The sequence below is a fragment of the Hibiscus syriacus genome, unplaced genomic scaffold (genome assembly GCF_006381635.1).
Source record: "Hibiscus syriacus cultivar Baekdansim isolate YM2019G1 unplaced genomic scaffold, ASM638163v2 tig00110569_pilon, whole genome shotgun sequence".
Classification (NCBI taxonomy): domain Eukaryota; kingdom Viridiplantae; phylum Streptophyta; class Magnoliopsida; order Malvales; family Malvaceae; genus Hibiscus; species Hibiscus syriacus.
This window is the reverse complement of record NW_024062784.1, coordinates 283,748-310,828: the sequence shown is the minus strand read 5'-3', so window position 1 is coordinate 310,828 and position 27,081 is coordinate 283,748. Positions and strand designations below refer to the sequence as shown.

Below are 27,081 nucleotides of genomic sequence, written 5' to 3'. Positions count from 1 at the left end.
TTATTTTGTAACTTTTAATAGTTAAAGTACTTAATAAAGCATTATCTTCTAGTCAATGACCATTGTATACTTTATCATATAATTATTAAAAATTATTGTATAGTATTTTTTTAAATAATTTTTCTTGCAAAAATAATAATAATATTTCATTAATTTAGCCTAACATTTGCGATATTTTATATAGTATTTATTCTTATAGTATCTTTATTGGTCATTATCTTAGAAAAAAACTAAAAGCTAAAAGGTTGATGTATTATAACTTTGTATCAATTATTTGAGCATTTACTATTTTTTTTATTTAAAGTATACAAATGGTCCTTGACTATAGGGATTATTTTATTAAACTCTCGACTATTAAAAGTTAAATAATGGTCAATCAATTATTCATTATGATCCAAACTAGTCATGTTTCGTTAAAACTTGGTGGTTGTCTAAGCTGGACATTAACATGATGACTGAGATATGATAGTCGTTTGAGATTATATGATCATATTTTATCATATTACAATCAACATATTAACATTTAGCTTAGAATACCATCAATTTTTAACAGAAAATGATGAATTTGGAACATAATGAATAGTCGTGTGATCATTTTATAACTTTTAATAGTCGAGGGACTCAACAAAGCAACACTATAATTGAAGGATCATTTTGTAATTTTTAATAGTCAATGGATTAATTAAAATAATATCCATAGTCGGGGACTATTTGTGTACTTTACTCTTTTATTTATTTATCAATTTGACTAGGTCTATAAACGAACTGAACGAACACGAACATAAACGAACAAAAAGTTTATTGTTCGTGTTCGTTCGTGTTCGTTTATTTAAATGATAAACGAACACAAATGAACAAACATAAACGAACGGATGTAAACGAACATAAACAAACATAATAAACGAACGTAAACGAACACAATAAACGAACGTAAACGAACATAACTGGAAATGAACACACATAAACGAACATATTACCGAATGTTCACAAACGTAAATGAACGAACGAACCCTCTGTTCATGTTCGTTCATTTAATTAAACGAACACAAAATTTTATTCATGTTTGTTCATTTAATAAATAAATGAACATAAACGAACTTCCCACCGAACAGTTCACGAACAGTTCGCTAAACGTTCGATTCGTGTATAGGCCTAAATTTCACAATTAAACATTTAAAAATGGTCACTGTTTAAAATTAAAACCTCTAAATTAAATTTAGTGATCAATTAATTAATAAATATGATATTACGTTTCAACGTAATTAAAATAATGACATTTTGTCCCATCACTATTTCTAACCCTTCTTATGGAAATTTCGGGGGGAAAATGGAACTGAAACTAATTAAATTGAAATATAATGACTAAACCCGGAATTTGTCCGCAGTGAGTGACCCATGGTGGAATTCGACTAAAACATTTCAGCTTTGGAAAATTCGAAAAAAAATTTGGAACCAATGGGCAAACCACAACAATACAAAAGAAAACATCGGTCTCACTCCTTCAAACAAAGCAAAGCCTTAGCTTGAAGATCAACCCTTTGTGCTCTGATGATGATTTGATAAGCCTAAGATTTCAAGCCTTTCAATAATTTCGAATCGCAGTCACCAAACCAAACCCAAGAAAAAACAATGCTGGAGCCATCTTCTCAACCCCAAGATTACCTAACCTCACTCACCAAGCCGCCGCCAGCTCCGCCGCCCACAAAACCTAATCGGTTTCCGTCTTTGATATCCAGCAGACCCGCCCTCCGAGTGACTTCCGAGTTCGACAGCGACAGCCGAGTGTTCTTTCACAAGGTGTCGTGTAAGCTGTTCGACGACCTCGCTAAGCTTAAGCTCTCCTTCGTCAACAGCGTCAAACGTGAGATCTCGGAGCCTCTCTTGGCGTTAACTTCGAAGCACTTGTCGATTCACTATGACCCTGAAGAACAAAATGCCCTCATCAAGAGCTCCTTCGATGTGGGTCCTAAGTTGCATTTCAAAGCTGCTCACGATGTCAAGGTTTACCCTTCTTTTTCCCCTTTAAAAGGCATGTTTCTGCTAATGGTAGTTCTTGAGTTGCTAATGTTAATGAAAATATATAAAGTTGAAAGCTTGGGATTATCATTTGACACTACTTGCTTACCCCTGAATTGCTCTACATGTGAGATTTGAAAATTTGGGTGAGGGTAATTAGGATGCAGCTACAAAGAGAGAATTTTTTGTATAACCACCGGTATCACGCATTGGTCTCATTAATCCGGATCTGATACTGTAGAGGTCCATTATGAGAATTGGGAAATTTAAATTTACTATTGCTCTTGAAGCCAATACTATTATCATTATGTTAAGTGAGTGCTAAATGAATATTTCTTTGATGCCATACGTATGCTATCCCTTAAATATCCCGTGTTTTTTCTCTCAGGCGAAACTAGGTGAGGTCGCGATGATTGCAAACCTTGCTGATCCTGGTTATGCTGTTGAACTATCATCTCCTGTTCCATATGTTGGTTTGGTGAGTACTATTTATCTGTAGTGTCTTATTAGTGAAAATCATTCACTTATAATTACAGGAAGATTTCAATCTTGCTGCTTACAGGTGATAGTATGGCTGCAATTTGAGCTGTTTTTTTCCTTTTGCTATTTGTTGTGTTTTTTTTGTCGATGCATTTCGTTGAAAAAGTATTTGGTAATTCATTTTCAGCTATTGTTTGGGGTACTCGATTGTAAGATGTGTGTGGCATCATACTGCTGTTATTATCTGTATGAATAACTCAACATCGGATTGGTGATAGTGCCCTTGTATTTTTATGGTTATGCCATGGATTATCACCTTTTGATGTGCTTCTTTTCCAATTTAATGAGCTTATTAAACATGTTTGCATCGCACTTTTACCTTCTAATTAACTCCATTACTATCTTGTTTTCTTAGCCTAAAGCAACTATCACCTTTTGATGTGCTTCTTTTCCAATTTAATAAGCTTAAACATTGCGATGTCGCACTTTTACCTTCTAATTAACTCCATTACTATCGTGTTTTCTTAGCCTAAAGCAACAATTCGATTCCCCACGGGTGAAGTTACACTCGAGGAGAAAGAAGAGGAAGAGGAAGTGCCAAGGAAATTATTGATAAATGGAATTCTTAAAGGTCCGATTTTGAATGGGGTCGGTGCAGCCCATTACACTGACGAAGAACTGAAATTAAGATACTCGTATAAGGTGATTTTTCCGTCAGCTTTATAAGCTACTGTGGTTTGTATGAGAGTTCCACTGTCATATTTCTTGTTGAATAACTTAGATGCCTCATTGTTTAACATTATGGATGCCCGATTTTCCGGCTTTTGATGTTTCCTTGCCATAGTGGTTTTGATGGTTTTTGAATTGCAGGATGGAGCACTGTCATTTATTCCTTGCATTTCACTGCCGTCGAATGCTGTATCATTTGCATTCAAGCGACGTTTCACTCTATCTGATAAGTTGAGGTTAGAAACCCTCCACACATATATGTCAATATTGGAATCTCAAATTACATATTCTTATTGGCTATCGACATGTATCTTTTTCTGGACATGAGTTATTTTTCTTCCAATATCTATTTCTATTTTATCTGCAGCTATTGGTACAATTTCGATTCGAACGGTTGGAGTGCCGTCTACAAGCACACCTTCGACAGAGACTTCAAATTCAAAGCTGGCTACGATTCAGAGGTCCGTCTTGGCTGGGCTTCACTATGGGTAAGTTCTCGTATTTGCATCAACTTTCTTGCTTTCTTCTTCCTGAACTATATGGTCCTTATATGGCAAGGTTACCATTTTGATGACGTTCGTTTCAGGTCGGAGAAGAAAACGGAAAGGCAAGGACGGCCCCGATGAAAATGAAAGTCCAGTTCATGCTCCAGGTACCACAAGATGACATTAAATCATCAGCGTTAATGTTTCGTGTTAAAAAGAGGTGGGATATATTGTAGTCTCAATACACTTTATAAACGGTGTGGTTTTAGAACCTTTATAACAGTGATGCTATTTGCCGTATAATGACAATATTGCATCACTTGGCTGATGAAGTTACTCTTTAATTTATACTTATTTGTCTCTCAACTCTTTTTTTTCCTTTGTTGAAATTAGGGTGAGCAAAGCTCGACTTTAAAAAATGATCTTTTTATTTTTTAGTTATTTGAATCAATTGATATAGTAGGATGAGACACTAGATTCTTTAAGCAAGTTCAAGGGTTCAAACCTTGGCGATTGCGTATGAAACAAATTGAGTTGGGAGGGTTGACGCCTCTGTAAAATTCGATCTAAATTAATCGATCAACATATCGAATACTAATGATTAATTCAAAAAATATTCAACATCTGTCTTTGATTCTACGCATTACGAGGACAGTTGGAAGTCATACTATATATATATATATATATATCGTATCTAATACTTGTATTTGAATCCAACCACAAAAATTCTAAATCTGACATGAAAGAACAGAGTTGACAATATAAGCTTGTAGTTAAACATTGGTAATTGTCAGAAGAACACGAGATATACGAGTTCTAACACAAATACTAGGTAACAGGACAGCCATCAGCAATTACGCCTTCTGCAGTTGGACAAGCAGCAAGGGGACACCCTTCTCCATTGTTGCCCCACCATTGGAGGCCAATGTCCTTTGATTGTAGTGCAAGAAACAACAAGATCGTCATAAAAGCAGTTCCGGCATCGAGACCACCCGAGAGGACATAATTGTAGCGTTTCCACCACTCTGGTCTGTATTTGTAAAGAACGTATCCGAAAAGGAAGGCCATAATCAGCCAACTTGTGAAGTTTACTGCGGTGGCCGGAGGCATCATAGACGTTGCGCCCAAGAGGACCGGCATGTGGATGAGGCGAATCCATTCTTTATCTGGAAATGCCTTGTGCGCCAGCCATACTAGGAGAGGAGCTAGTGCTCCTCCAAGAAAGAACCAATTGACGTTCCCGTACTCACCTTCCGTTCCGAATATTCTGCGTGGTCCGACTAGCCCCCATATAACGGATGCATCGAAGAACACGTTGTCCATTGGACAAGTCCATGGACTGTCAGGTGGCAACAAGGAGGTATCACAAAGATTGGGAATTTCTTCCATAAGCCACCATGCTGTTAGGGTGTACACAAAGACTGAAACAATTGTTCCTACCACCTGCAAACGCTGACTCGTTAGATAGCAAACGATATAGGTTCACATTCGACCCTTTCCGAGAGAACTTTGGTTTTCGGGATTGTAGACAGAGAACTGACCTGTGCTGTGAACATCGATCGAGGAGGAATCTTCATGTAATGGCCGAGTTTGAAGTCCGAAACAAAGGTTAGAGCTTGAGCCATGCTTATGTATCCATACACCTTGAAGCACATATTAGCAACAGGGTGCTCTGGGTACATATATCCAATCACATATTCAGTAATAATGTTCAAACCCGGAGCCTACAGATGCACAAAAAAACCCGAAAATCGATTTTAGAAGCCTTGGAAATCAAGTCTTAGTGCAGATATAGTTTTCCTTTACCTGATTTGTGGTAGCAGCAATGATGCCAATAGGAAGGGTGAAGAAGAAAGCAATGGCACAAGCTAATAATACACCCCACCAGGGCAACTGGAGCGTTTCGTTATAGTATTCGCAAATGAATAGTATAAGGGCAAGATTCAACATGAGGATTGCGACGAACCACCACGTAGGAACGAATTTGTACTTCTTCATAAGCTTTGTGTGAATGTCCATCTTCTTATTATCTAGAAATGCACTTTTGGTCTGCTGCCATAGGTTTCTGCATATAGCAAGAGAAAATGAGAAAATAGACATTACTTTTGAAGTCATATTAGTTTGTTAGTAGGGCTTACCTTCCATCAAACAGTAGGACATGGAAAATTGTTGCAGTAAGGGTAGCGAAACCAATGCCGTAGGTCATAGCAAAGAAAGTGCTGAGATGTACTCGCCCGTCTCGCCCGTAAGCCTCCTTGTCTAGATGAAACATGGGATCGACGATGCTCAATATGTCGTACAATTCACCGTTCGACTTGAAAAGTTTACTAGAATAAATGGGGAAGTTTTTGGCTTTGTAGACATCAAACCAATACGAGAGTGGTGTCATGACGTACATCACAAGGAAGAAACCGACCGCGATATTGGCAGTAGCAAACCATGGACTAGCGAGTGGACTTCCTAGGTACGAGGAAATTGTCGCCCAGTCGAGACCGAACGAACCAATTCCAAGTCCTTTCAAGCCCGAGCCGAGTTGTTGGACCAAAACTGACTTGGGAGCCAACCAGCAAACCCAGGAGAATGAAGTCAGTGTGCTGAAAAGATATCCAGGGAGAACATAGTAGGCAAAGCTGCAGATCAAGACCAGCAGAAAGAATTGATTAAGAGTTGTTCCGCCTTTCGGTCTCTTCTCTTTCTCGTGCAAAGCCCTGCAGTAATAACAGTCAATTCGATAAGGACCTATATACGACCATCGGCAGAGGGATGCAATAATGCATGAAAATGAATACCTGAACAAGGAGACCATGACCAGGTTACTAGGCCACCACATTTCCCCTGGCTCAACCAGATATTTCCTGAAAATCCCGGCCCAACCGAACCCCAAAACCTATAATCAAACAACAAGAGCAACTTCATCATATTGAATACATAAAATGTTCATCATCAGAATTCAGAAGATTCAAGGAGCAAGAATTAAGAGGAAAAAAGAAGAAGAAAGACCTGGGTTGTCATCATAACAAGAAGGGCAGGGATAAATGTAAGATTCCTCTTATAGTAGAGCTTAACAGCACTCAAAATATGAGTGGCATAAACAGTTCCAGCTCCAGAGTTGGCAAAGATAGTAATCAAAACATGCTCCTTCATATTGAATGGACCAGGGTTCATGGTGAACTCCCATCGCGTGTTCTCCAAGAACAGGCGATGAGGCAGCGTTCTCGCCATCAAATGGCCGAGTGGCACGACGGCAATCATGGCGGAGATGGAAGAAATCGACAAGGGCATCGTCCTGTACCAAAAGAACTGGTTGACAAACGAGAGAACAACACAGGAACCGAGACCCAGAAACCACATCCGGAATGTGACGGCAGGCAAAGTCGGGTCGTCGGTTTTGGGAACCGTGATTTCAACTTGTTTTACAGGGCAGCATTCTTCTTCAATCTTGTCCAGCTCCATAGCTTCCATCTCAGATACCTCCCCCATCATGCTCTTGCTGTCTTTGCTAAGCTAACACACGCATATCAACAAACAAATATTGAACAAGAAAGCTGGAAAACTCGGAGTGTGGCAATGGTGGGTCAGGGATCTTTGAAAAGAACAACAAAAAGATTCATACTTTGGGATACTTGTGAGTTGCCATCAAAGCAGGCACACACACATAATGTGAATGTGAAAAAGGAGAAAATTAGCAGAAACTGAGGAACACAAATGCAGTTGGGTACAAGTAGTTTCAACAATATTTTGGTTAGGCTTTATTCAAAAGGATTTTCCATTTTCACAGGGGTGCAAGTGGAGAATGTGGGAAAGGTTGGCACTTGTAGGTATGATAAGGTTGGAAGTCAAAATAGGCCTAATCACATTTTGACGTTCCAATTTTTTCAGTATAGCCATTTTAGTCCTTAATTTAACTTAAATGTGACAGACCAATAATGTTGTTTGTTTCTATTGAAATGTTAACATCACCTGTTCCGTTCTTCTTCACCGTGACATCAAAATATTTGAAAATAAAAATAACAATATATATATAATTTGTCCTTACCAAAATGTTAATACCATTTATTTCTTAACTAGACCTGGTAAATTTATCTCGAACTCGATTAACTGAACTGATTTATTCAACCCAGTACCTGATATTAACTCAAATATAATGATCAAATTTGATTTGAAACCCGAACCATACCCGATCTAAAATTTAGCTGACCAAATATGGATCAATATCCAATTTGATCTAAATCGAAAACAATCCGAGCCGAAATTAACCCGAACCGAAACTACTCGAACTGAATTTAACCCAATCCGAAATTAATTGAATCGAAAACAATCTGAACCGAAAATTTATATATACTTGATTAGACTTATAACCAAATTAACCCTAAATGATAAGAAATGAAAATCTATTTTTACAAGAATATATCAATAATTCTACATATACTTGATTAGACTTATAATCAGTTCAATCCAAATTGACATGATCCAAAGGTTGACCCAAATAAAAAATCAATCGATCTGATATTAACCCAAACCGAAAAACAACCGATCGATAGTCACCCGACCCAATTCAATTTACCATACACCCAAACTAAATCCGAACCAGAGTAGATCCAACCTGAATAAAATTAAACCGAATATAATCGAGACCAAAATGACTCGATCCGAAATGACCCAAACCAAACCTGATCCAAATGACATGTTTTTCTTAACCAATTTTAATATTGTTTGGATTTTCTCATGATCTATAAGAGGAAAAAATAATGGACGTTAATGTTTCATTAAGTAGAAAATATCATAGTTGTTAAGACACACTTGAGTCAATGACAAAAAAAATAAAAGTTCAATATAAAAATTGAAACAATAAAATTAATAAAATCAAAGGGATCAAAAGATCATTATACCAAAGTAAAGTACAATTCAGAACTGCAATTATTAAAATGATAAAGACAAAATAAGGGAAAAAGATGGAGTGAAAAAGACGAGTAAAGTATGTGAGAATCTATCGGAATCTTATTATGGAAATGCTAAACAATTCCCAAATGTAGTTTTTAAACATTACTTGTTATTTTAAACTAACCAATACAAAGCTAGGTTTGAACATTGCATGTGCTTTCGGCCCTTAGTTAAATGGATTACTTTTAATTAATATTGAAGGGTAAAATACACAAATGGTCCCTCGACTATATATTATTGCTTTATTGAGTCATCTGACTATTAAAAGCTACAAAATAGTCACTCGACTATTCACTGTGTTCCAAACTCGTCCTTTTTCGTTAAAAAAATTGATGGTTGTTTGAGATGGACGTTAACCTGCTGATTGAGATACGATAGTCGTTTGAGATTCTGAGATCAAATTATATCATATCTTATCCAGCAGGTAAACGCCCAATTCAAACCACCATCAAATTTTTAACGGAAAATGAAGAGTTTGGAGCACAATAAATAGTCGAGTATCATTTTATAACTTTTAATAATCAGTGGATTTAAAAAATAATGTCTTATGGTCGGGGGACCATTTTATAACTTTTAATAATATGAGGACTTAAAAAAATAATATCATATAATCGGGGACCATTTATATACTTTACTCTATATTAAAACTTGAACTCAACGTCCAAGTTGAGAGAAAAACTTAATAGATCTCTACCTCAATTAACCGATAAAAGAAATAGGAATCTTTTACGTAGTGTGCGCTTTCTAAAAGATTAAGCATTTGGGGAATTAATTCCTAACATCAATCATGGTTGTGTAAACCCGACCCAACACGCCCTTCCCCCTACACCTTGTTTGATATTGACACTGACACCGAGTCAATAAGGATGAGTATGGATCGGGTCGGATTTTTGATCAATCAACTTGACACGAAAATTTTAAATCATTCACATGACCCGAAAAATATACGTCTTTCACTCCACCCGAAATAATATATTTATTAAAAAATATTATTTCTATTTAATAAAAATAGGGATTTAATTCAAAGAAAATAATATATAGAGGGTATTTATTGCAATTATCCCTAAATTTAAGGTAAAATTATATAAAAAAATAGGATCAAGTATTTTTACCCTAAATCTAAACCCAATCTGGCCCTAACATAACTTTAAAAAAACCGATCCGACCCGACTCGATCAAGTCGAAACCCGTTAGATTCGGGTCGCATTACCATGACTTAGCTCATCACATTAAATTTAATCATTTTGATTAAATTTCTAAAATAATAGAGATGCAATTGGCTTAGTGCATCCAGGGCAGGAGGGGCACCCGCCCTGGCCCATAAAATAATTTTTTACCATCTCCACCTTTCTTCGACACCATTGTGTTTTTGCTTAAACGCCAGCGTTTCGATATCGGCTATACCTTGTACATCAGCATTATTCACTAATACCATGCCCCTTCTTATCTTTATCCTTTCTACAAGGTTGTAAGTTGACAAATCTGAAATTGTATCTTATCCAGTCGATTATTGGTCCCCCTCTCCACTTACTATGTCCCATTCTTCGTTAATCATTTTATCCTTCAGATCGAGTGGGAAAAGACTCGATACCTTCAGTGGTTTGACCCAACTAGATTTTAAATTTACTTATCAAGCATGAAAGATGGTGAAATTACATGGTTTGATCATTTTTATTTTTATTTTATTCGTTTTGATGATCGAAATTAAAATTTTGACCACTAAATCGGGTAATCTTTACTACCCAAATCACGTAAGTTTGACATGACAATGTTTCAATTTCAAAGATTAAAGTGAACGAAATCGAAATAAAAATGATTAAACTTGTAATTTACATAAAGTCTTCTTAGCCTCTAATATAAGCAAGTAGGCTTTATTATCTCCTATAATGCTGTCCAATCCCGGATTTGCATTTAATCTTTTTTTGACTTACACTGTGAAACGGATCCCAATGTTTACAAGGTGTCACCAATATTTGACTAAAAAAGGGTAGACTTCTAACATAACCAAAAAATCACGCTTCATAGACCACCACATTGATTTTTTTGGAAGTGTTACGAACACAAGTAAAACTATAATCAAAACTCGAAGGCAATCCACACACGACTTCCACAGCTAGGGTATAATTCATCGACACCGATTTGATTGAACTTTTTATATACCATTTTGTAATATTTGAAGGATCGCTGACTAAAAAGATTGTTTTTATACGGAGAATCTGACAACTCGAGTTAAAAGCAACATCTAAGGGACAAAGGGTCTTTTTTTCTTCACAACTGCTTCGAGAGAACAAGAATAAGACGAGCAAGTTGCCTCTGAAGATTGGATATGGGTGGCTTGGGATCTCCTTAACCATATGATAATAGTCAAATCTCACGAATCAACTATTTTTGGCTACCTTTGCCATTTTCTGGATTTCTGATAAATTTTCCACATACCTAAAGATTAAGACTTCACCGGTACATATTTGACAAGGGATCATTTCAGTTCACCGTATCATATCATCAGCATGTGCTTGTGGAACCAACGAAAAGCATCGAACGCGAAGGAATCATGCAGGGTTATGTCTCTCTATACTCGTGTCTAGATATGGATCAAACACGGATGTTGAACACGAGTACTTCGAGAGAAAAAAGAATGAAGATTTAGAACATAGGATCAGAACACTATTGATGCTAGAGCTCAGTTCAAGTATAGCATGCATAATTGAATACAGACCTAAAAGTCGCAGGTTAATTCGGAAAACTGCGTATTAGCTCAAATGGCATGCATATTAGGTATACTCTATAAAGCATTAAGGGTAGCTCCACAAGAAAAACACCAAAAGTTACCATTAGTCAGCGTGAATGCATTAAATTCTATACTACATCACATGCAGATAGAACCCAACATTGATTTTGCACCTCTGTATTCACATACCTGCGGTCCAGGATATTCCCACTTTCTCATTCCTAAAAGACCTATTCTCGTGTTTTCTTAACTGCATATGAAGTCCGTGCAGCAGAAACTTTAAAAACCAACATTCAAGTAGGTGGTTTAATAGCAGAACTTGAATTGTTGTCATACCTGAGCACAGTGATGATCTTAGCGAAGCGTACTAAAGTCGTATATGCGCCAACCAACAGCATCAAGGTGGATGATATATTTTCTTCAGGGGCCAACAGATTAAAAAGCATGGACATATATTGCCATAAAATTATTGGCAAACAAATAGTAGTAATTTTGGTACAGAAGAACTAGCGTTATACACTACTGAATCTTCAAAAGATAAGAACACGGTACTACATTTACTCGGAACATCTAAACGGATTTATCTCACAACCCGAAAATAAATAATCACATCAATAATAACTGCTCACCTTATGCCAGGAAGCTTGAAATGCAGCAGCAGTACTTCACGACATAGTCCACACTTACATTTACAGCGAGAACTCCGAATCGCAACGTATTATTTCTTGCACTACTACTAACAAACACCTACCGGTAAGAACTGTGATTAAGTTTTCTGGTGGGTGGGAAAAGAAAATAATTCAGACTTCATAAATAAGAGCAGGAAAGTTTATTGTTTCATTTTATTTATTTTATTCGTTCATTCTTTTTATTCAGACTTCATAGAGGGAGAGATGGGAACCGAACTGCGGAATAATTTTGGGGAAAATGAATATACATGAAATTATTTCACTGCACATCCATAGTCAAATACGTGCAAACCAAGACTCTCAACTGCAAACATAAACAGGTATGGAAGAATTCGATGAAATGAATATGAAGTCATTTCAAATAATTCAACCACATACAGTTCGCTACTTTCTAGCAGAAATAGAAACACTTATAAAACATCTAGCTATTATCCGGGAATTATCGAAAACTACACTGTTAAAAGGTTTGTCCTAATGAAAGCGATCATACAAAGATTGGTGTAATTCTCGAAACCGCAAGGCTGTCATACCATCCCTCATTATCAAAACGTCCCAAATTCGAGCAAATCCTACAGAGAAGTGTCGTTCCATGATTAAACGAAATCAACTGTTTTACACCGGAGTTTTTTTACAATGCCTAATGGCCATGAATAGTAAAAGGTCGACCGGATAAAATAAGCATCAATCACCTGCGAATCACACAATTCAGCGCTTTACACGATGCCCGCCACCTGACCTTGCACCAGGGTAGCGAGCAAATTGCAACCTTAGTTTGACCAATTCATGGTCATTCTCATCGAATATATAACCTGCAAAATCGAGCTTAACTATTTATACCGTACAACTTACCTCACTTCAAAAGCGTGAAGAGGGATTTATAACCCAACACAATAAGGCGTGAACATTAGTTCAATGAACAAATTCCACCAATAAAGGTTTACTTTCTCAAAATCCTAACTATGACACAATGATCCACCACGTATTCTATGTATCAAAGAACTAAAACAACAAAACAGGACTTGGAAAGACAAGCTAGGTTTCAAAAGACTAACCACCACGCTTTTATTTGGACCTAAAATAGTTGGGAAAACTGTGAAATATCATGCACTAAACTATTTTCTTTACCTGATTAATTTTATGAGATGATCTTGACATGGACATGGAAATGGAAATGGGGAAAGGTGAGACAAGGCCCGTAACAATTGAATATTTAATTGCGATATTAGCAAGACTACGTAGAGTAACTGAACACAAAAGGCAAATAGTTGGTGTTGCAGTAAGTCATGGCAAGGATAGGAATTTTGGAAGATCGAACTAACACAGAAGGCAATTTTATTTGATTTTGTTGCAAATTTTGATCATTGTATCTGGTAGTATCGAATGGCATGAAGAAATTCAATGTCAATGCAGAATGAACCGAAGCATCCCTCCAAAAATCCACGAACACATTGCCGAGAAGAACGTGAGGAATTATCTCTCCTTAACTTGCTGATATATGAAGTCTATACTGAATTTTTTTCATTGAAATCACAAGCTGTCGAACATACATGCTGATGAATTATGACTTTTTTGACCTTAGGAAGCTCAAGGGGTTAGGTTGTATCTTTTAATTTTAACCAGAGAAAAACCTGAGAACCCCCAAAACTGGATGAAAAAGGAAAATTAACCTAAGATTGTACTGGAACGAGGATGGCTAAGATTTTTTGTTTAAACTGTCCCTTCATAGCATGTATATTGTTGATTTTATAGATTTAACCTGCCTTTATTTGCAAATGAAAGTTATGAGACAAGCAGACACAAGCAAGTTAGCAAAACCTGAATAACTGATCCAACTGGAATTTTTATATTAAGCCTAACCATCTAATTGAATCCCCAGGCAGTCAAGCAGCCCTTCCTTTGGAAAGAAATTCATTCCCTAAACCTCACCAGGAAGAAAATATTGGACAAGGGAAAAGGGGGGAAAAGAGAGGGAGGAAGCAGAAGAAAACAGGTTTTTATCCGAAGGTGGGTCTTCCATGGGTCACATTATCACGCTTGCACTTATTCTGTGTTGCACTTATTCTGTGTTTTACTAGTGCATGCGTGGGTGATTGGGTGTGTCAGTGCCTTCATTTACAGTATATCAAATAATATCCGTGAATGTGACCATTTTGATCGGCAAAATACAGGAGACCAGAAAATCCTTGTCAGGCTAACCTTGTAAAGCATCCATGGAAGTGGCCGCATGAGAAGGGCTTACAAAATCAACAAAACAAAGTTTTATTGGATCTCCTCCAGGCTGCACAAATCATGAATTATCAATGTTATTTATATTTACTCTGAAGTCAAGACAAATATAAATATAAACTTACATATCTAGGTTCTTTGGTTACAAGTCTCACTTCCTTGTACCCAACAAACGGGCAAAAAATATCTGTCAACCAAGGTTAAGGAATAAAACTGAAGGGGAAAATTGAAAAAGCAAAATGCCAAAGTGGAAATTATAGCAAATCAGGATACGGGAAACTTCTCGGCGTGTACAATCTGAAGGCAAACCCTCCACGTAGAGAGTGCTGGATGCATCAGAAGGAAGGGAAGGTTCAGGTCTTCCACTGCCAAATCCAATAGTCCTATCTTTTATTGTTGGTCCATCAACACCACCAATACCCACCATATGAGGATCATCAACAGAACGGCGAGGCATTCCCGCTAATTGGTCTGGCAGAGAGACTCCCGCTAAATGATGACAGTTGCTGGAAGGATGCTTCTATTTATTAGCTATACTTGTATAATAATGGAGTGAATAAAAACTTTGAACCCTAATCACTGACATACACAAACAAACAAAAAGAAACTACTAGTTCAATACCGTGCCGCGAACGTAACGATCATAAGATGATCCAATGGAGTCACTATCGCTGGTTATCTGCAATGCTCCTCTATCGCTGTCCCGAGAATAATAACTAGAAAGCTCATGGCCCCCGGAGATAACTACGAGATTAAGCACACACTTGAGCAAGCAAGCAAACAACCAAGAAAGAGATAAGATGGGATGGGAAGGAGCACATACTAATCCTATCTAAAGAAAAAAAGCTCATTAAAGAATGAAGAACAAAAAACCACAGCACATAAAGCTATGAATATGTGAATGCTAGTTATCTTTCTTATTCACCAAACCAAAGTGCTGATCTCCTCAAACTTTTGATGGTTACAATTAGAGCAAACTAGTGAATCAGCCGAAAGGATACTAAGAAACATAAAAGAAGTAACAGAGTTGCAAAAATTGCCAACATGAACGGTTTAAGTACAAAGCATACTAAGTAAGTCAGACAATCACTAAATAGTTTATCAGTATTAAATCTTTCCTTTTTCTTACCAATTGAAGAAATTGGTTCTCACCATCATAATGGTGGCATGAATTGATTAAAAGTTCAGACAGAAAATAGGTTAAGACTGTAAATCGATAACTACACAAAGTGACATGTTCATTTCGTCATCCGATATATAACTGAAAAGAGAGACATCAAGCAGTCAGATAGCAACAATCAATAAATACCAAAACTTAGAACAAGGTACCAAGTCTACAGACAAAAGATCCGTCATTAACCAAAACCGGCATTGCTTTATGTCACGGGTCACCTAATGAAAAACCATGCTGGATCAAAACCATTTGACCAACCAGCGATTTTCCAATATTCCCAGCTCTCCACTAATCTCAATGTCTCATAACAGCTAAAAGTAATTATGCTTTTCTTCTCACCGCTTAATTGAGTAATTTCAAAACCTCTATATAGCTTCTAAATCCAAAATTATGAATAATCACCCATGCCAAAAGAATGAACTTAATGCAAATGCATTCATGGAAATGCAAGTCAATTATATTAGTTTCAGACAAATTAAGCAAGCAATTAACCAAATATATCCTGAAAAAGATCAATTCAACAGAAAAAATTAACGCTGAAACTAAGAATTACTTCAATCAAGTCAATTTGAATTCAGCAATGCATTAAAAGTTGAAATTTAAACTAGGATTAAAAAAAACGAATTTTCGGCTTAGAACAAAACAAGCACACATTAGCGCCAAAATGATTTTCCTTTTGTTTATCTATCCGTGTTTCTCTATGACCGAACAAAGGATACAAATTTGAAACAAGGGGAAACGAGAAACCCTAAACTGAGAAGATACTAACAAAAATGTATAGCTTAATTTTAAAAAAAGTTAAATACAATAGAATGGAAGAAAGTGAAACTACCGTAATCGGAGCGAGGGCGTTTGCTGACGAAGGGAGAGATCGAGGAGGGCGGCGGAGGTTGGCGAGAGTGGCTATACCTCCAATAAGAATCGGACATTTTTCTCGTCTTTTAGCTTAGATACAACGAAAAGAGTGAGAAAACACTTGAATAAGATTCAAGCAAGTAAAGATTTTTGAAGAGGTAAGCGGCGCCGTCTTAGACAACACTTTAGAGGAGAAAAGGAGAAATGTGTTCGTCGATCATCAGGCAAAGCCAAAAAAAAAATAACCGACGACACTTTTTGAAGGCAGATCTCGAGTTTTTATATATAGTGAATATCTATAGTGGAGGGAGGAGCTTTAGTAAAGGCTCGTCTTTTACTTCACTTTTATCTCCATTTGTAAAATAACATAATTATATGCTAAACTAATTTTAGTTAAATTAAACAATAATTAAATAGCACGAATCAACTTACCTCAATGCTTAAAGGAATTGTTGTTGTTCTTAAAGGTCACGAGTTCGAGCATCAACGACGGTAACAAGATGATTGAGCGTTTATTATCAAATGATTGATAATATGTAGAATATATACTACTTTGTAATCACTTTAATTTAATAAAAAAATAATTAAATAAATTAATGAATAATTTTGTCTAAATAATTTATTTTATATTTTCAATAATTGTATTATTTAACTTCAATCGACCCTTTAAAATTCTTTAATTTCAAAATTAAACTTCTTTAATTTCAAAATTAAACTTCTATTATTGTTAAGCTTTTAATCGAGTCATCACGTGACATCTTGATATTTGAAATATATTATATTATTATAAGTGAAATTGTTATATTTTGACCTATATTATATTTTGTGGTTTAATTGAATTTTATTATAATTCTAGTGGTTAAAGATTACTTAATAATTAGATTTATTTAATGAAATAAATATTTATTTTATGTAAGAACTCTTATAGAGATTATATGAGAGAAATTAGACCAATGTAATCTTTTTGGAATCTTTGTTATTTTTGAGCTTATATTGTATAGATAATTTTGTAGAGATGTTATAAGAAGTTTTGGTATCTATACCGGAGTTTTGGATATATGTAATATCGTGTATTTATAATCTTCGTGTTCTCAAAGTTTATATTAAATGTTGTTCATCCCGCCCATAGAAATAAGCAAAGTCGAAACATGTTAAATCTTATTTCTTGTACAAGTCTTATCCTATGTTAATATCGCTTTAATTATTTTTTCGCTCCAAAATTTATAAGAAAATCTCGTACATTTAACCTAATATCATCTTGAGAATATGATATTTAAATATTAAAATAAAACAGAAATCCATATAATCTAAACAAGGCTGTTATTATAAAGACTTGGATAGAGTTTTTAGTCTTGGAGATTAGGGGTGTTCAAACAGATAATTCGGTCATCAATCGAACCGAATTACTATTAACTAAATCAATCGAATTTTTTCTTTAACCATTAATTGAACTAAATATATTTTTTTAAATATTAACTGAACCGAATAAAGTTCGGTTAATTTGGTCGGTTAACCGAATTAACCAATTTTTTTATAATTTTTTAATTAGGTTAATTTGATTATAATAGATATATTTTTTATTTGGGTTAAAATTTAATTAGGTATTGCTAATTTAATGAATTTAGTGAAGTTAAAAAATACTTGGATTTTAATTTTTAATGGTTTTGAGCTTAAAATATGGATTTAATATATATAATATTTAATAATTTTAGTTAATTCGATTAATTAATCAATTTCGAATCGAATTAACCGTTCACTGAATATTACAAAAATTAACGTTTCTCGACTTAACTAATTCGATGACCGACCGAATTAATCTAACTAATTTAGTTCAATCAATTAATTCGGTGAAAACCGAATAGTAACACCCCTATCCGTGATACCACTTTGTTTGATAAATGGTTTATCTTTATACTTAACTTCGTCCCCAAGGAACCATGACGATGAATACCTAACCAACCAATCATGTCCTCCCTTACTCGACCATTATTCTTCTAACAATTTGTTGACTTATAGAGCCACCTTTCTTTTATTTAACCATTCCCACACCCAACGTGAATTCCCATCTCTTATCTCAGCAGCAGAACTGGGAAAATTCACCATTCATGTATGCTTTCTTTTCTTCAAGTTAGCATCTTGGATTATTTGCTTTTAACTCAAATATTAATCTGCAATTCTGGGTTTTAATTGTATAGCAAGCTAGCCTCAGTGGACATCAATGGAGTCCAGTGCTAATCCCCTGTACCGATGCAGCAGCTGCCGGAATCCCCTCGCTCTCGTCCAGGATCTCCTCTCTACGAATTACATAGTTAGTCCCTACAATCTTTGATTTCTGTGAATCCGACCAGATTCTGACCGAAGATTATGATGCTTTTATCAATGGTTTCTTTGGTTTTGATCAACAGGCCAAATCTGGAAAAGCTTATATGTTCCAACACGCGATGAACGTGGTGTTGGGTCCGAAATACGACAAGCAGTTGATGACGGGTCGGTTCAGCATTGCTGATATATTCTGCAGCAAGTGCGGTGAAGAATTGGGATGGAAATACGTTGAAGCTTATGACATCAAAAACAGGTTCAAGGAGGGCAAGTTCATCCTCGAGGAAATTAAGATGTTCCAACAATACTAGATTACTGGGTTTCATTTATGTCTGAAATGTACTACTATGTGTAATTTTACTACCATGACGTCATTCAAATAAATATACTCCTATAAATTAAGGGGGTGTTTGGTTCAAGGACCGTGTTTGGTTCAAAGATTGTGGGATTCCCATGGGATGGGAATCCCACATTCCTATGTTTGGTTAGCCGGGAATCTCATTCTCGGTAATGTTTTATTATCAATAGTAGATTTTTTGGGGTATATTACCGGGAATGTCATTATCTCATTTCCCTTAGGTATTGTAACATTACCGACGTTTTGGACTAAAATGCCCTTAAATTTTTATTTTTATTTCAAAAATATCATTCTTCTGTCATTAAATAATAAAAATTCTACGAAGGTTAAATTACAAATTTATCCTTAAATTATTTTAGATTTATAAAAAAAAGTCTATAATTAAAATTTTATATGAAGTTCAGGGGTTAAAAAAATTTACCCTTTCATTAAACCTTTTTTATATTTTTAATTTTATAAAAAAATTATATAAATATTATGAATTTAATTTTTTAAAGAAAATATATAAATATATTTTACAATTTGTAATATTATACAAATATATAATAAGGACAATTTGGTCAAATATACATTTCAATAATTTTTTATTCCTTTAACCAAACATGATAATCTTACATTCCTGCTAAACCAACCAAACACACAAAATACAACATTCTCAGTAATCTTATTCCCCGGTAATCTTTTATTCCCACTGGTAATCTTACATTCCGTGAACCAAACGAACCCTAAAGGGTAAATTACACCAATCTTCACTAAATTTTACTCTATTTTATATTTCACTCATTGTGCTTCAAATTCGTTTGTTTTCCTCATTGAATTCAACACAATTAACATTTTTGGTCACTCAGTCGTTTTCTCACTAAACGGTGTTATAAATGAGCTGTTATATATATGCAAAACGACGTCGTTTTGGTGAAATTTGTATTTTGTCTAAAACGGTGTCATTTTAACTTTAACGGTAGAGTGACAGAAAATGATATTTGTATTAAATTTAATGAGAAAAATGAATAGATTTAAAATATAGTTAGTGAAATAGAAGAGAGAGAGAAATTCAATGATGATTGGTGTAAATTACCCTAAATTAAAATACCGTATATATATATATATATATAATATTAATAATGTAGATTTGACCTACTACTTTTCTTGGGATTTAAGCCACTCCCTGCCTACCATTAATATTGTCCCCCTTATCTTCAAAAACCCAAATTTCGGGAGATCTTTTAATATATTTATCACATTGAATTATATTCTTTTTAAAAATTCATGACATTTATCATGTAATCTTAATGTAATTTCAACATTCAAAGAGTTTCAAAGATTTTGATTCAAGTAATTATATAATAAGATGAGTATATTATTAACTATTATGAGAGATTTTGAATTTATATTATTTTATAATAATGTGAAACTATTAAAAATTAAATACTCTTTATTCATCTAAATAATTTTATAATTTTAAAGGATAAAATTCAATTATAATAAAATGATTAATTTGACTCTAAAATAGGTAACTGTTTTTATTATGGGTTGTTGAAAAAATATATTACGAATTATTTTCGGAGATGGGATGAATATTATAGTACTAAGGATACCGACAAGAACACGGTACGTCTTTTCCATTGTTCACCCAGTTATAACACTAAGACTTCATCTCCTATGAACATTGTAACGTTCACTTCATCTCCAGAAATAATATCGATGAAACCCTAAATCTTAAACCCTAAAAAAAACTAGACTAGGAGTAGCTTAAAAGCAATCAATTTAAGAAGCATGATTAAATCGCTGGTTTATGTATAGTATAGGGACTAAGAAAAAGAAAAAACAAAGGATATAGATTATAGGGATTGACCAAGGAGAAAAGACCCGAGGGGAAATGGTAAATTTCATCGAAACAACAGCCTTAACGTCACGCGCTATTCTGTCTGGTCCCAGCACCACGAAGGATGTTTAAGCTTGAAGCAAGCAAAGCGGACCACACTTCAATCGACAATGCATTCCCCCTACAGCCAGTTACGCGCGTGTGGAACCCTATTACCGCCACACCTCCTTTTTCTTCGACAAGAAACAATAGTGTCTGAGAAAGAAGAGATAAAATATATCAAAATCAAAATCATCTCTTTTAAAAACACCCCAATCTTCCCATTAGATGAAACCGAGCTTTCACCCTCAGAAATCAGGTCAGTGATGCTAAGGAACTATGTTAATCCCTCTCTCGCAAGATTCTCACGTTGAAATATTTCTTTTTGTAGTTTATTCATGTTATTAAGATCATCTCCCCTGTCCTTTTCATCCACCCATTTGTTTAATCAAAATGTATGGAATCTCTGTAATCCACTTTGGCTTAGTCTTGCACGCAAATACTTAATTTTTTTTTTCATCAATCTATCATTGAATCGTTTTAGGTGAAAGGGGTTCGTCTTCTTTCTTGCTCTTTCTTGTTCACTGGGTTTTCCCCTTTTCTTTTGCTGGAAATTGGTTCAGTTTCTCCCTGCTTGTGGTTTTGATTTTCGTTTTCCTTTTTGTCTCAGTATCGAGGGTTTTTAAGCTTGAAAGTTGTTGATCAATGGCGGAATCATTGGGTCCACGATTGTACAGCTGCTCAAATTGTCGGAACCGTGTTTCTCTCCACGATGATATAATTTCCAAGTGTTTCCAGGTAGAGCTCTAAAAAATGGCTGAAATTCTGTTTCCAAATGTTTGGATTTGAGCTAGGTTTTTTCTGCATTTTGCCGAGGGTTTTTGGACCCCTCGACGATCCCGATATTCCCGTGTGTTTTGTATGACATTTCGTCGAGGGGTCCGAAACCCTCAAAATATATGATCATTATTAGATTATAAAGAACTTATACAAAGGACCTATGTTATCTGAATTTTAGTGAGTTTCGAATCTAGGCACTTACATGATTTGATCATAGCTCATATTAATGTTTGAATATGTGTTGAACACGGAGTGAAGTTTGTTGAACATGTGCTTGAATATGGGTTCTTACCTGTTTATGTTATGTTACTCGAATTTGGATGTGTGTCTGATAGGTTTTCGAACACGAGAACTTTGAGAAAAATGAACTGCCCGATTTGCATAGCTTGTTGCATATAGATTCAAATTAAACATTGCAGAGATTCAAATTAGTGTCATGTTTGAGCAATCGAAAGGATCTTAGTAGACCTTTGCCCCACATTCTTTTTTTTCTCCATGATTTTGTTCCGTATAGGGAAGAAATGGCCGAGCATTTTTGTTCTCGCACGCAATGAATATAACCACAGGACCGAAAGAAGACAGGAATCTCATAACCGGTCTCCACACCGTGGCCGATATTTACTGCGCCGATTGCCATCAGGTTTTAGGCTGGAAATATGAGCGAGCTTACGAGGCCTCGCAAAAGTATAAGGAAGGGAAGTTCATACTCGAGAAGGCGAAGATCGTTAAGGAGGATTGGTAACACCCGGCACCGTCCCATTCATTCCCGTGTTTGATATAATTGTTATCCATGCTCAGACGTTCATTTTGTACAGAAAAACCCGTTGCCTCATTGGGAAATTTGTTATTGTTTCGAACCTTGTATTCTTAACAGATTGGTAATTCCCGTGTTCATAAGGTATTGTTAATTAATTGTCCATGACAACATTCTATTGTGTAGTACATGTGATTAAAATGTTGTTTTCTTTTGCAAGGATCTGAGACATTTCTCCATTGTTGAAGCTGTAGGAGAGGAAAATATTATAGGTCAAATTCATCTATTAGTCCATATATTATGTGAAAGTAGTGGGTTTGGTCTATATACTCTTAGTTTGGTCAATTTAGCATTATAATGTGATCATTTTAAAACTCACATACATCTTGCGGACGATGTTGTTCGAAAATAAGTCATAAATCTATATATATCCTATTGGCTAATAGAGCTTCTGTTGTTTGAGAAATATGTCATAAGTTGAGTGCCTTGTTGGACTTGTATACCGATTTATTGACATGGTCCGACATGTCAATGTTAGGCAGTTTTTGAACTTTGTTAGGAGAATTAGGTGCATGGATAAATAGGATAGATACGATGGACCGTTTGCAATTTGCAGTTTATAATATAGTTCAATGTATTCAACACATGGCATTATAAGAATGAAATTAATCCAAGAATTTTATTAACCTTTTTCGGGATTATCTTCTTGAATCATTTTCTTAATCGGATCAAATGAAATATTTTACGACGAACAACACCACGTATAGAAATCAATTAGTCCAAAAGGCAAGAATCGGTTTTCAATTCCCAATCAAAACATCCTCAACAGCATGTGATAGGTGAGGCGAACTCGATACCAAGTCCGACCAGATAAAGGATAATCAAGGAAAATATGATCGCGAGCTGAGTCTGGCCAAAAGCAGTATACACACCCAGTGGGACTCGAACCCACAATCGCTTGATTAGAAGTCAAGCGCCTTATCCATTAGGCCATGGGTGCTTCTTATTAACAAGCTGTATAATGTTTTTTATTTAGAAGGACAATAAACAAACTTGAATGGTTGAACTTGTGTTCATTTAAATTATGAACATTTTTAGTAACATGTTTGTTTATTTATTTTTTAAAGTATTCGTGTTCTATTCGTTTAATATTCGCAAATATGCTTACTTATATAAAAAACAATGAAATTACGTGAGTACTCAAACTTCTTAGGCTTCATAGTTTGAACTTTAAAGTTCACTTTATGTTTAATTTAGTACCTAGCTTCATCAATATTAAAAATTTAAAAAAAAACAAAAGGAAAAGGAGAACAAGATAAACGAGTCGATAAATGAACATTTCCGTAAACATAATCGAATCAAATACACAGTTGTTCCTTTTATTCATTTATTAAATTAATATATAAAATTTATTCATACTTGTTTATTTTACTTAATAAATGAACATAAATAAATATTATAAAAACAGTTTATCAAACGATATGTTCATTTACCACCTAAACATTATCAAACAGCACCCTCGGAGTTATGAAATGCAACATTACTTTTAGCATTATCAAATAGCATCATCTGTTCGTTTTCATCAAACGCTCTCTTAGCCACCTCATTCCCTCAGTTTCTTTGGTCGGGGGAATCAAGATTAATCATCGATACGTGAAATCCAACCCTCGGGAAGTGGCAAAAGCTACTTGTATGCTAACAGTACGTTTTATAATCTTTTTATTACTACGATCCAATGTCAATGTGGTCTGTAATAATCTTCCTAGTATAAGCCTTAATCGACGTTTGTTTTTGCTGCTGTTTGTCGGGTATTCAATTGTTATGGTCAGTATTTTTGCCTACACTTTGAAGCCTTCCACCTGGGTATGGCTGTCTACACGACATTCTTCTGTTTGGTCGGTGATGAAACATGACACTTTTTTTCTCTGCCAACCCTTTTCTTGTATATTGTTATCGATCAAAACAGCTTCTATGTAAGCGTGCAATAAGAATTATCTTCTTCCCCAACCTTCTTTTTGCACTAAGAAAAATGATGTTTTGATTCATAGTGGAAAGCGCATTAGCAAGTATCTCAACATTAATTACAGAGACAAGCAGATAAAACTGAGCCCATAAATGAACATAAAAGATTCCATTAAAATATAGAGATATTACTTGCTACCTTTTGCAATATCAGTTTAAGACAATATTTTTATCAGAATAGCTGCTTTGCTTCAACAGCATTAGAATCTGCAACAGGCTCCACAGCAGTAGCTTCCTCGGTAGGCACTTCACTCTTATCTTCTTCTGGCACTTCACCCTGAGAGGAAGCGTCAATGGTGTTTTCAGCGGCCAGAGATGACTCAGATTCACCTTCTTTTTTCCCAAATAACTTTGATGGAAGTAAAGATGCGACTGCAGCTTTGGCACTTCTCTTGGCTGCTTCTGAAGCTTCGATTTCCCGAGCTTTAGCTTCGGCCTTCAGTCTCTCTTTCTCCTCCATAAGCTTTGTCAAATCATCTTCCCTCCCTACATTTCTTAACAACTCTCTAACAAATTCTTGCAACTCATCATTAAAATCAGAGCTTTCCTCATCCAACATCTCATCAACCATCTTCAGCACATCATCCAACTTTCCCACATCACTAAGTGCTTTCATCATGAACTTATAGCTGGCATCATCCATCTTCAGCTTCTTCACCATTGTATCATAAAACGATTTTGCCTCATGCACCTTCCCGGCTTTAATCAATTCATCGACCAACCTATTATAAACAGCCAAGTTTGGCCTCAAACCCGCCTCCACCATCTTCCTAAAATATGAAGCCCCATCATCAATCCTATTCACTTTAAAGCAAGCATACATCAACAGAACATAAGTATACTCATCCGGGCTAACACCCTCAGCCCCCATTCCACCATATAGCTCCTCAGCTTCACCCAACAATCCATTTTGGCACAGCTGATCAATCAAATTGTTAAACGACAAAGAATCCGGACTACATCTATAATCACGCATTGACCTGAAAACATCCATGGCTTCCTTAAACTTACCTTCGGTGCAATATCCATCGACAATCACATTAAAGCTTCCCAAATTCACTGCTAATCTCCTAGGAGGATTATGCTCATTTTTCATCCTATCAAACAACCTTAAAGCCTCATCAAACTTCCCGTTCTTACTTAGTGCGTCAAGAACATAGTTATAAGCAACAGCACTCATCTTAACCATCGAATTCTCTCCACAAACTTCTTCATAACACTCCATAGCTTCTTTCTCCATTCCCTTCATGAAATACCCGTTCATTAAGCTCCCGTAAATGACCCCATCTTCCAGAACCCCGTCTTTATTCTCTTTTAACTCCTCAAAAAGCTTAAAAATCCCATCTGAATCCCGGTTCTTTGCACAACCGAACATTAAAAAACTATAAACAATGGGATCAGGAGCCAAACCTTTCTCGGCCATTTCCTCCTTCATTTCCATAGCCTTATCCAATTTCCCATTATCCACCAGCCCTTTCACTAAAATCCTATAAGTAGTAGGAGAAGGACTAACCGGGGACTCGTTGATGAACTGCTTGTAATGCTCAAGGGCAGTATCGGGTTTTTTGCAATCGAGATAGGTTTGGAAAATAAGATTGTGTGTTATCACATTGGGGGCGATTCCGGCCAGGGTTATGAACCGATGCAGAGAGAGTAGGTCGGCGTATTTCGATTGCCGGAGCTGGGCGTTCAAGACAGCGTTCACAGTGTAAATCGTGGGGCGGCAATTGGAGTAAACAGAGTGGCGCGTGTATAAAGAAGCCTCCTCCAGGTCGTTCTCTCGGATGAGCTTCAAGATCTTGTTGTGGAGGTTGAGGCGGTTGCCGGAGAGAGCGGTTACGGGTTCAGGGACTTTAGGGGCGTTTGGGTTTTGGATTGGTCTCGGTGGGGCAACCTGTTGAACTTGTTGTTGAGAGCGTTGGGCAGAGGAGAGCGGAGGTTCGACACGTAGACGACGCTTGCGGCGGCGGCGTTCGGCGGCGGCGTCTTCTGGGGTACTAAATGAGAGGCAGCGGAGGGTAATGAAAGAGGGCGGTAGACGGTGGCTCGGATTGGCGAGGATTTTGATGTGGTTGAGGAAGGCGGGTTTGAGAAGCGCCATTTCCTTGTGATGTAAAATGGAAGGAAAGTTAGGGTTTTTGGATTCGATCCGGGTAAACTTGATAGGGTTTAAGGGACTCTTAAGGTCGAAAGATATGATCGGGTCGGGTCTGACAACGTACCGGACTTGAGTTCTACGTGTTTGGGCCTCCAGTCCATCAATTTCGTAAAATTAGCTCAATACATCATGCGGGTAAAAAAATCGACCTATTAGATCATCTCAAACATTAATTTGAGATCCATGATAAATGTTGTGGTATAGGATAAACTCGTCAAGTTTACATAACGAGTTTATTTAAATAATATTTTTTATTCAAATTTATCATGTCGAAATAATAAGTTCCAAAAATATATAAATAATTTTGTTTAGAATTTTGTTACATCATAGTGACAAATTACAATAAAAAATATTTTATTAAAACTCATCATATAAGACGAGTTCTAAGTCAATATAACAAATGTCGTAGTTCTCAAAATAAAATATATAATGTCAATTGGCCTAAA

At 35.8% G+C, this 27,081-nt stretch overlaps 4 protein-coding genes, 1 non-coding gene and 1 pseudogene across 7 annotated transcripts; 2 read left to right on the top strand and 4 right to left on the bottom strand.

The window, feature by feature from the left end:
• The first annotated feature begins 1,452 nt into the window (after positions 1-1,452).
• LOC120132793 (outer envelope pore protein 37, chloroplastic-like) lies at positions 1,453-4,665 on the top strand. 2 transcript variants are annotated; one of them, XM_039149491.1, is made up of 7 exons: positions 1,453-2,001; positions 2,405-2,494; positions 3,025-3,198; positions 3,367-3,461; positions 3,593-3,713; positions 3,812-3,930; positions 4,543-4,665. In XM_039149491.1, the coding sequence occupies exons 1-7, from the start codon at positions 1,630-1,632 to the stop codon at positions 4,544-4,546; spliced, it is 975 nt and encodes a 324-aa protein (XP_039005422.1). In that variant the 5' UTR covers positions 1,453-1,629; the 3' UTR covers positions 4,547-4,665. The 2 variants fall into 2 exon arrangements, with proteins under 2 accessions (XP_039005422.1, XP_039005421.1); XM_039149490.1 differs by lacking the exon at positions 4,543-4,665 and having other exon boundaries at positions 1,454-2,001; positions 3,812-4,024.
• Positions 4,417-7,493, bottom strand: LOC120132791 (oligopeptide transporter 6-like). Its single transcript, XM_039149488.1, has 6 exons — positions 6,711-7,493; positions 6,500-6,597; positions 5,849-6,418; positions 5,517-5,775; positions 5,252-5,434; positions 4,417-5,153 (listed from the first exon to the last, which is right to left on the bottom strand). The coding sequence occupies exons 1-6, from the start codon at positions 7,191-7,193 to the stop codon at positions 4,539-4,541; spliced, it is 2,208 nt and encodes a 735-aa protein (XP_039005419.1). The 5' UTR covers positions 7,194-7,493; the 3' UTR covers positions 4,417-4,538.
• A 4,929-nt stretch (positions 7,494-12,422) lies between these two features.
• On the bottom strand, positions 12,423-16,550 carry LOC120132794 (annotated as a pseudogene).
• Positions 16,551-21,076: 4,526 nt separating this feature from the next.
• LOC120132517 (protein yippee-like At4g27745) lies at positions 21,077-22,620 on the top strand. 2 transcript variants are annotated; one of them, XM_039149253.1, is made up of 3 exons: positions 21,077-21,180; positions 21,532-21,659; positions 22,216-22,620. In XM_039149253.1, exons 2-3 carry the CDS (start codon positions 21,567-21,569, stop codon positions 22,441-22,443), a joined length of 321 nt encoding a protein of 106 aa, XP_039005184.1. In that variant the 5' UTR covers positions 21,077-21,180; positions 21,532-21,566; the 3' UTR covers positions 22,444-22,620. The 2 variants fall into 2 exon arrangements, with proteins under 2 accessions (XP_039005184.1, XP_039005185.1); XM_039149254.1 differs by lacking the exon at positions 21,077-21,180 and adding an exon at positions 21,420-21,449.
• A 762-nt stretch (positions 22,621-23,382) lies between these two features.
• Positions 23,383-23,455, bottom strand: TRNAR-UCU. The gene has a single exon. It is a non-coding gene; the product is annotated as a tRNA-Arg (tRNA).
• Positions 23,456-24,649: 1,194 nt separating this feature from the next.
• Positions 24,650-26,578, bottom strand: LOC120132613 (pentatricopeptide repeat-containing protein At3g49240, mitochondrial-like). The gene has a single exon (XM_039149348.1). It carries the CDS (start codon positions 26,576-26,578, stop codon positions 24,650-24,652), a length of 1,929 nt encoding a protein of 642 aa, XP_039005279.1.
• Between the last annotated feature and the right edge of the window lie 503 nt (positions 26,579-27,081).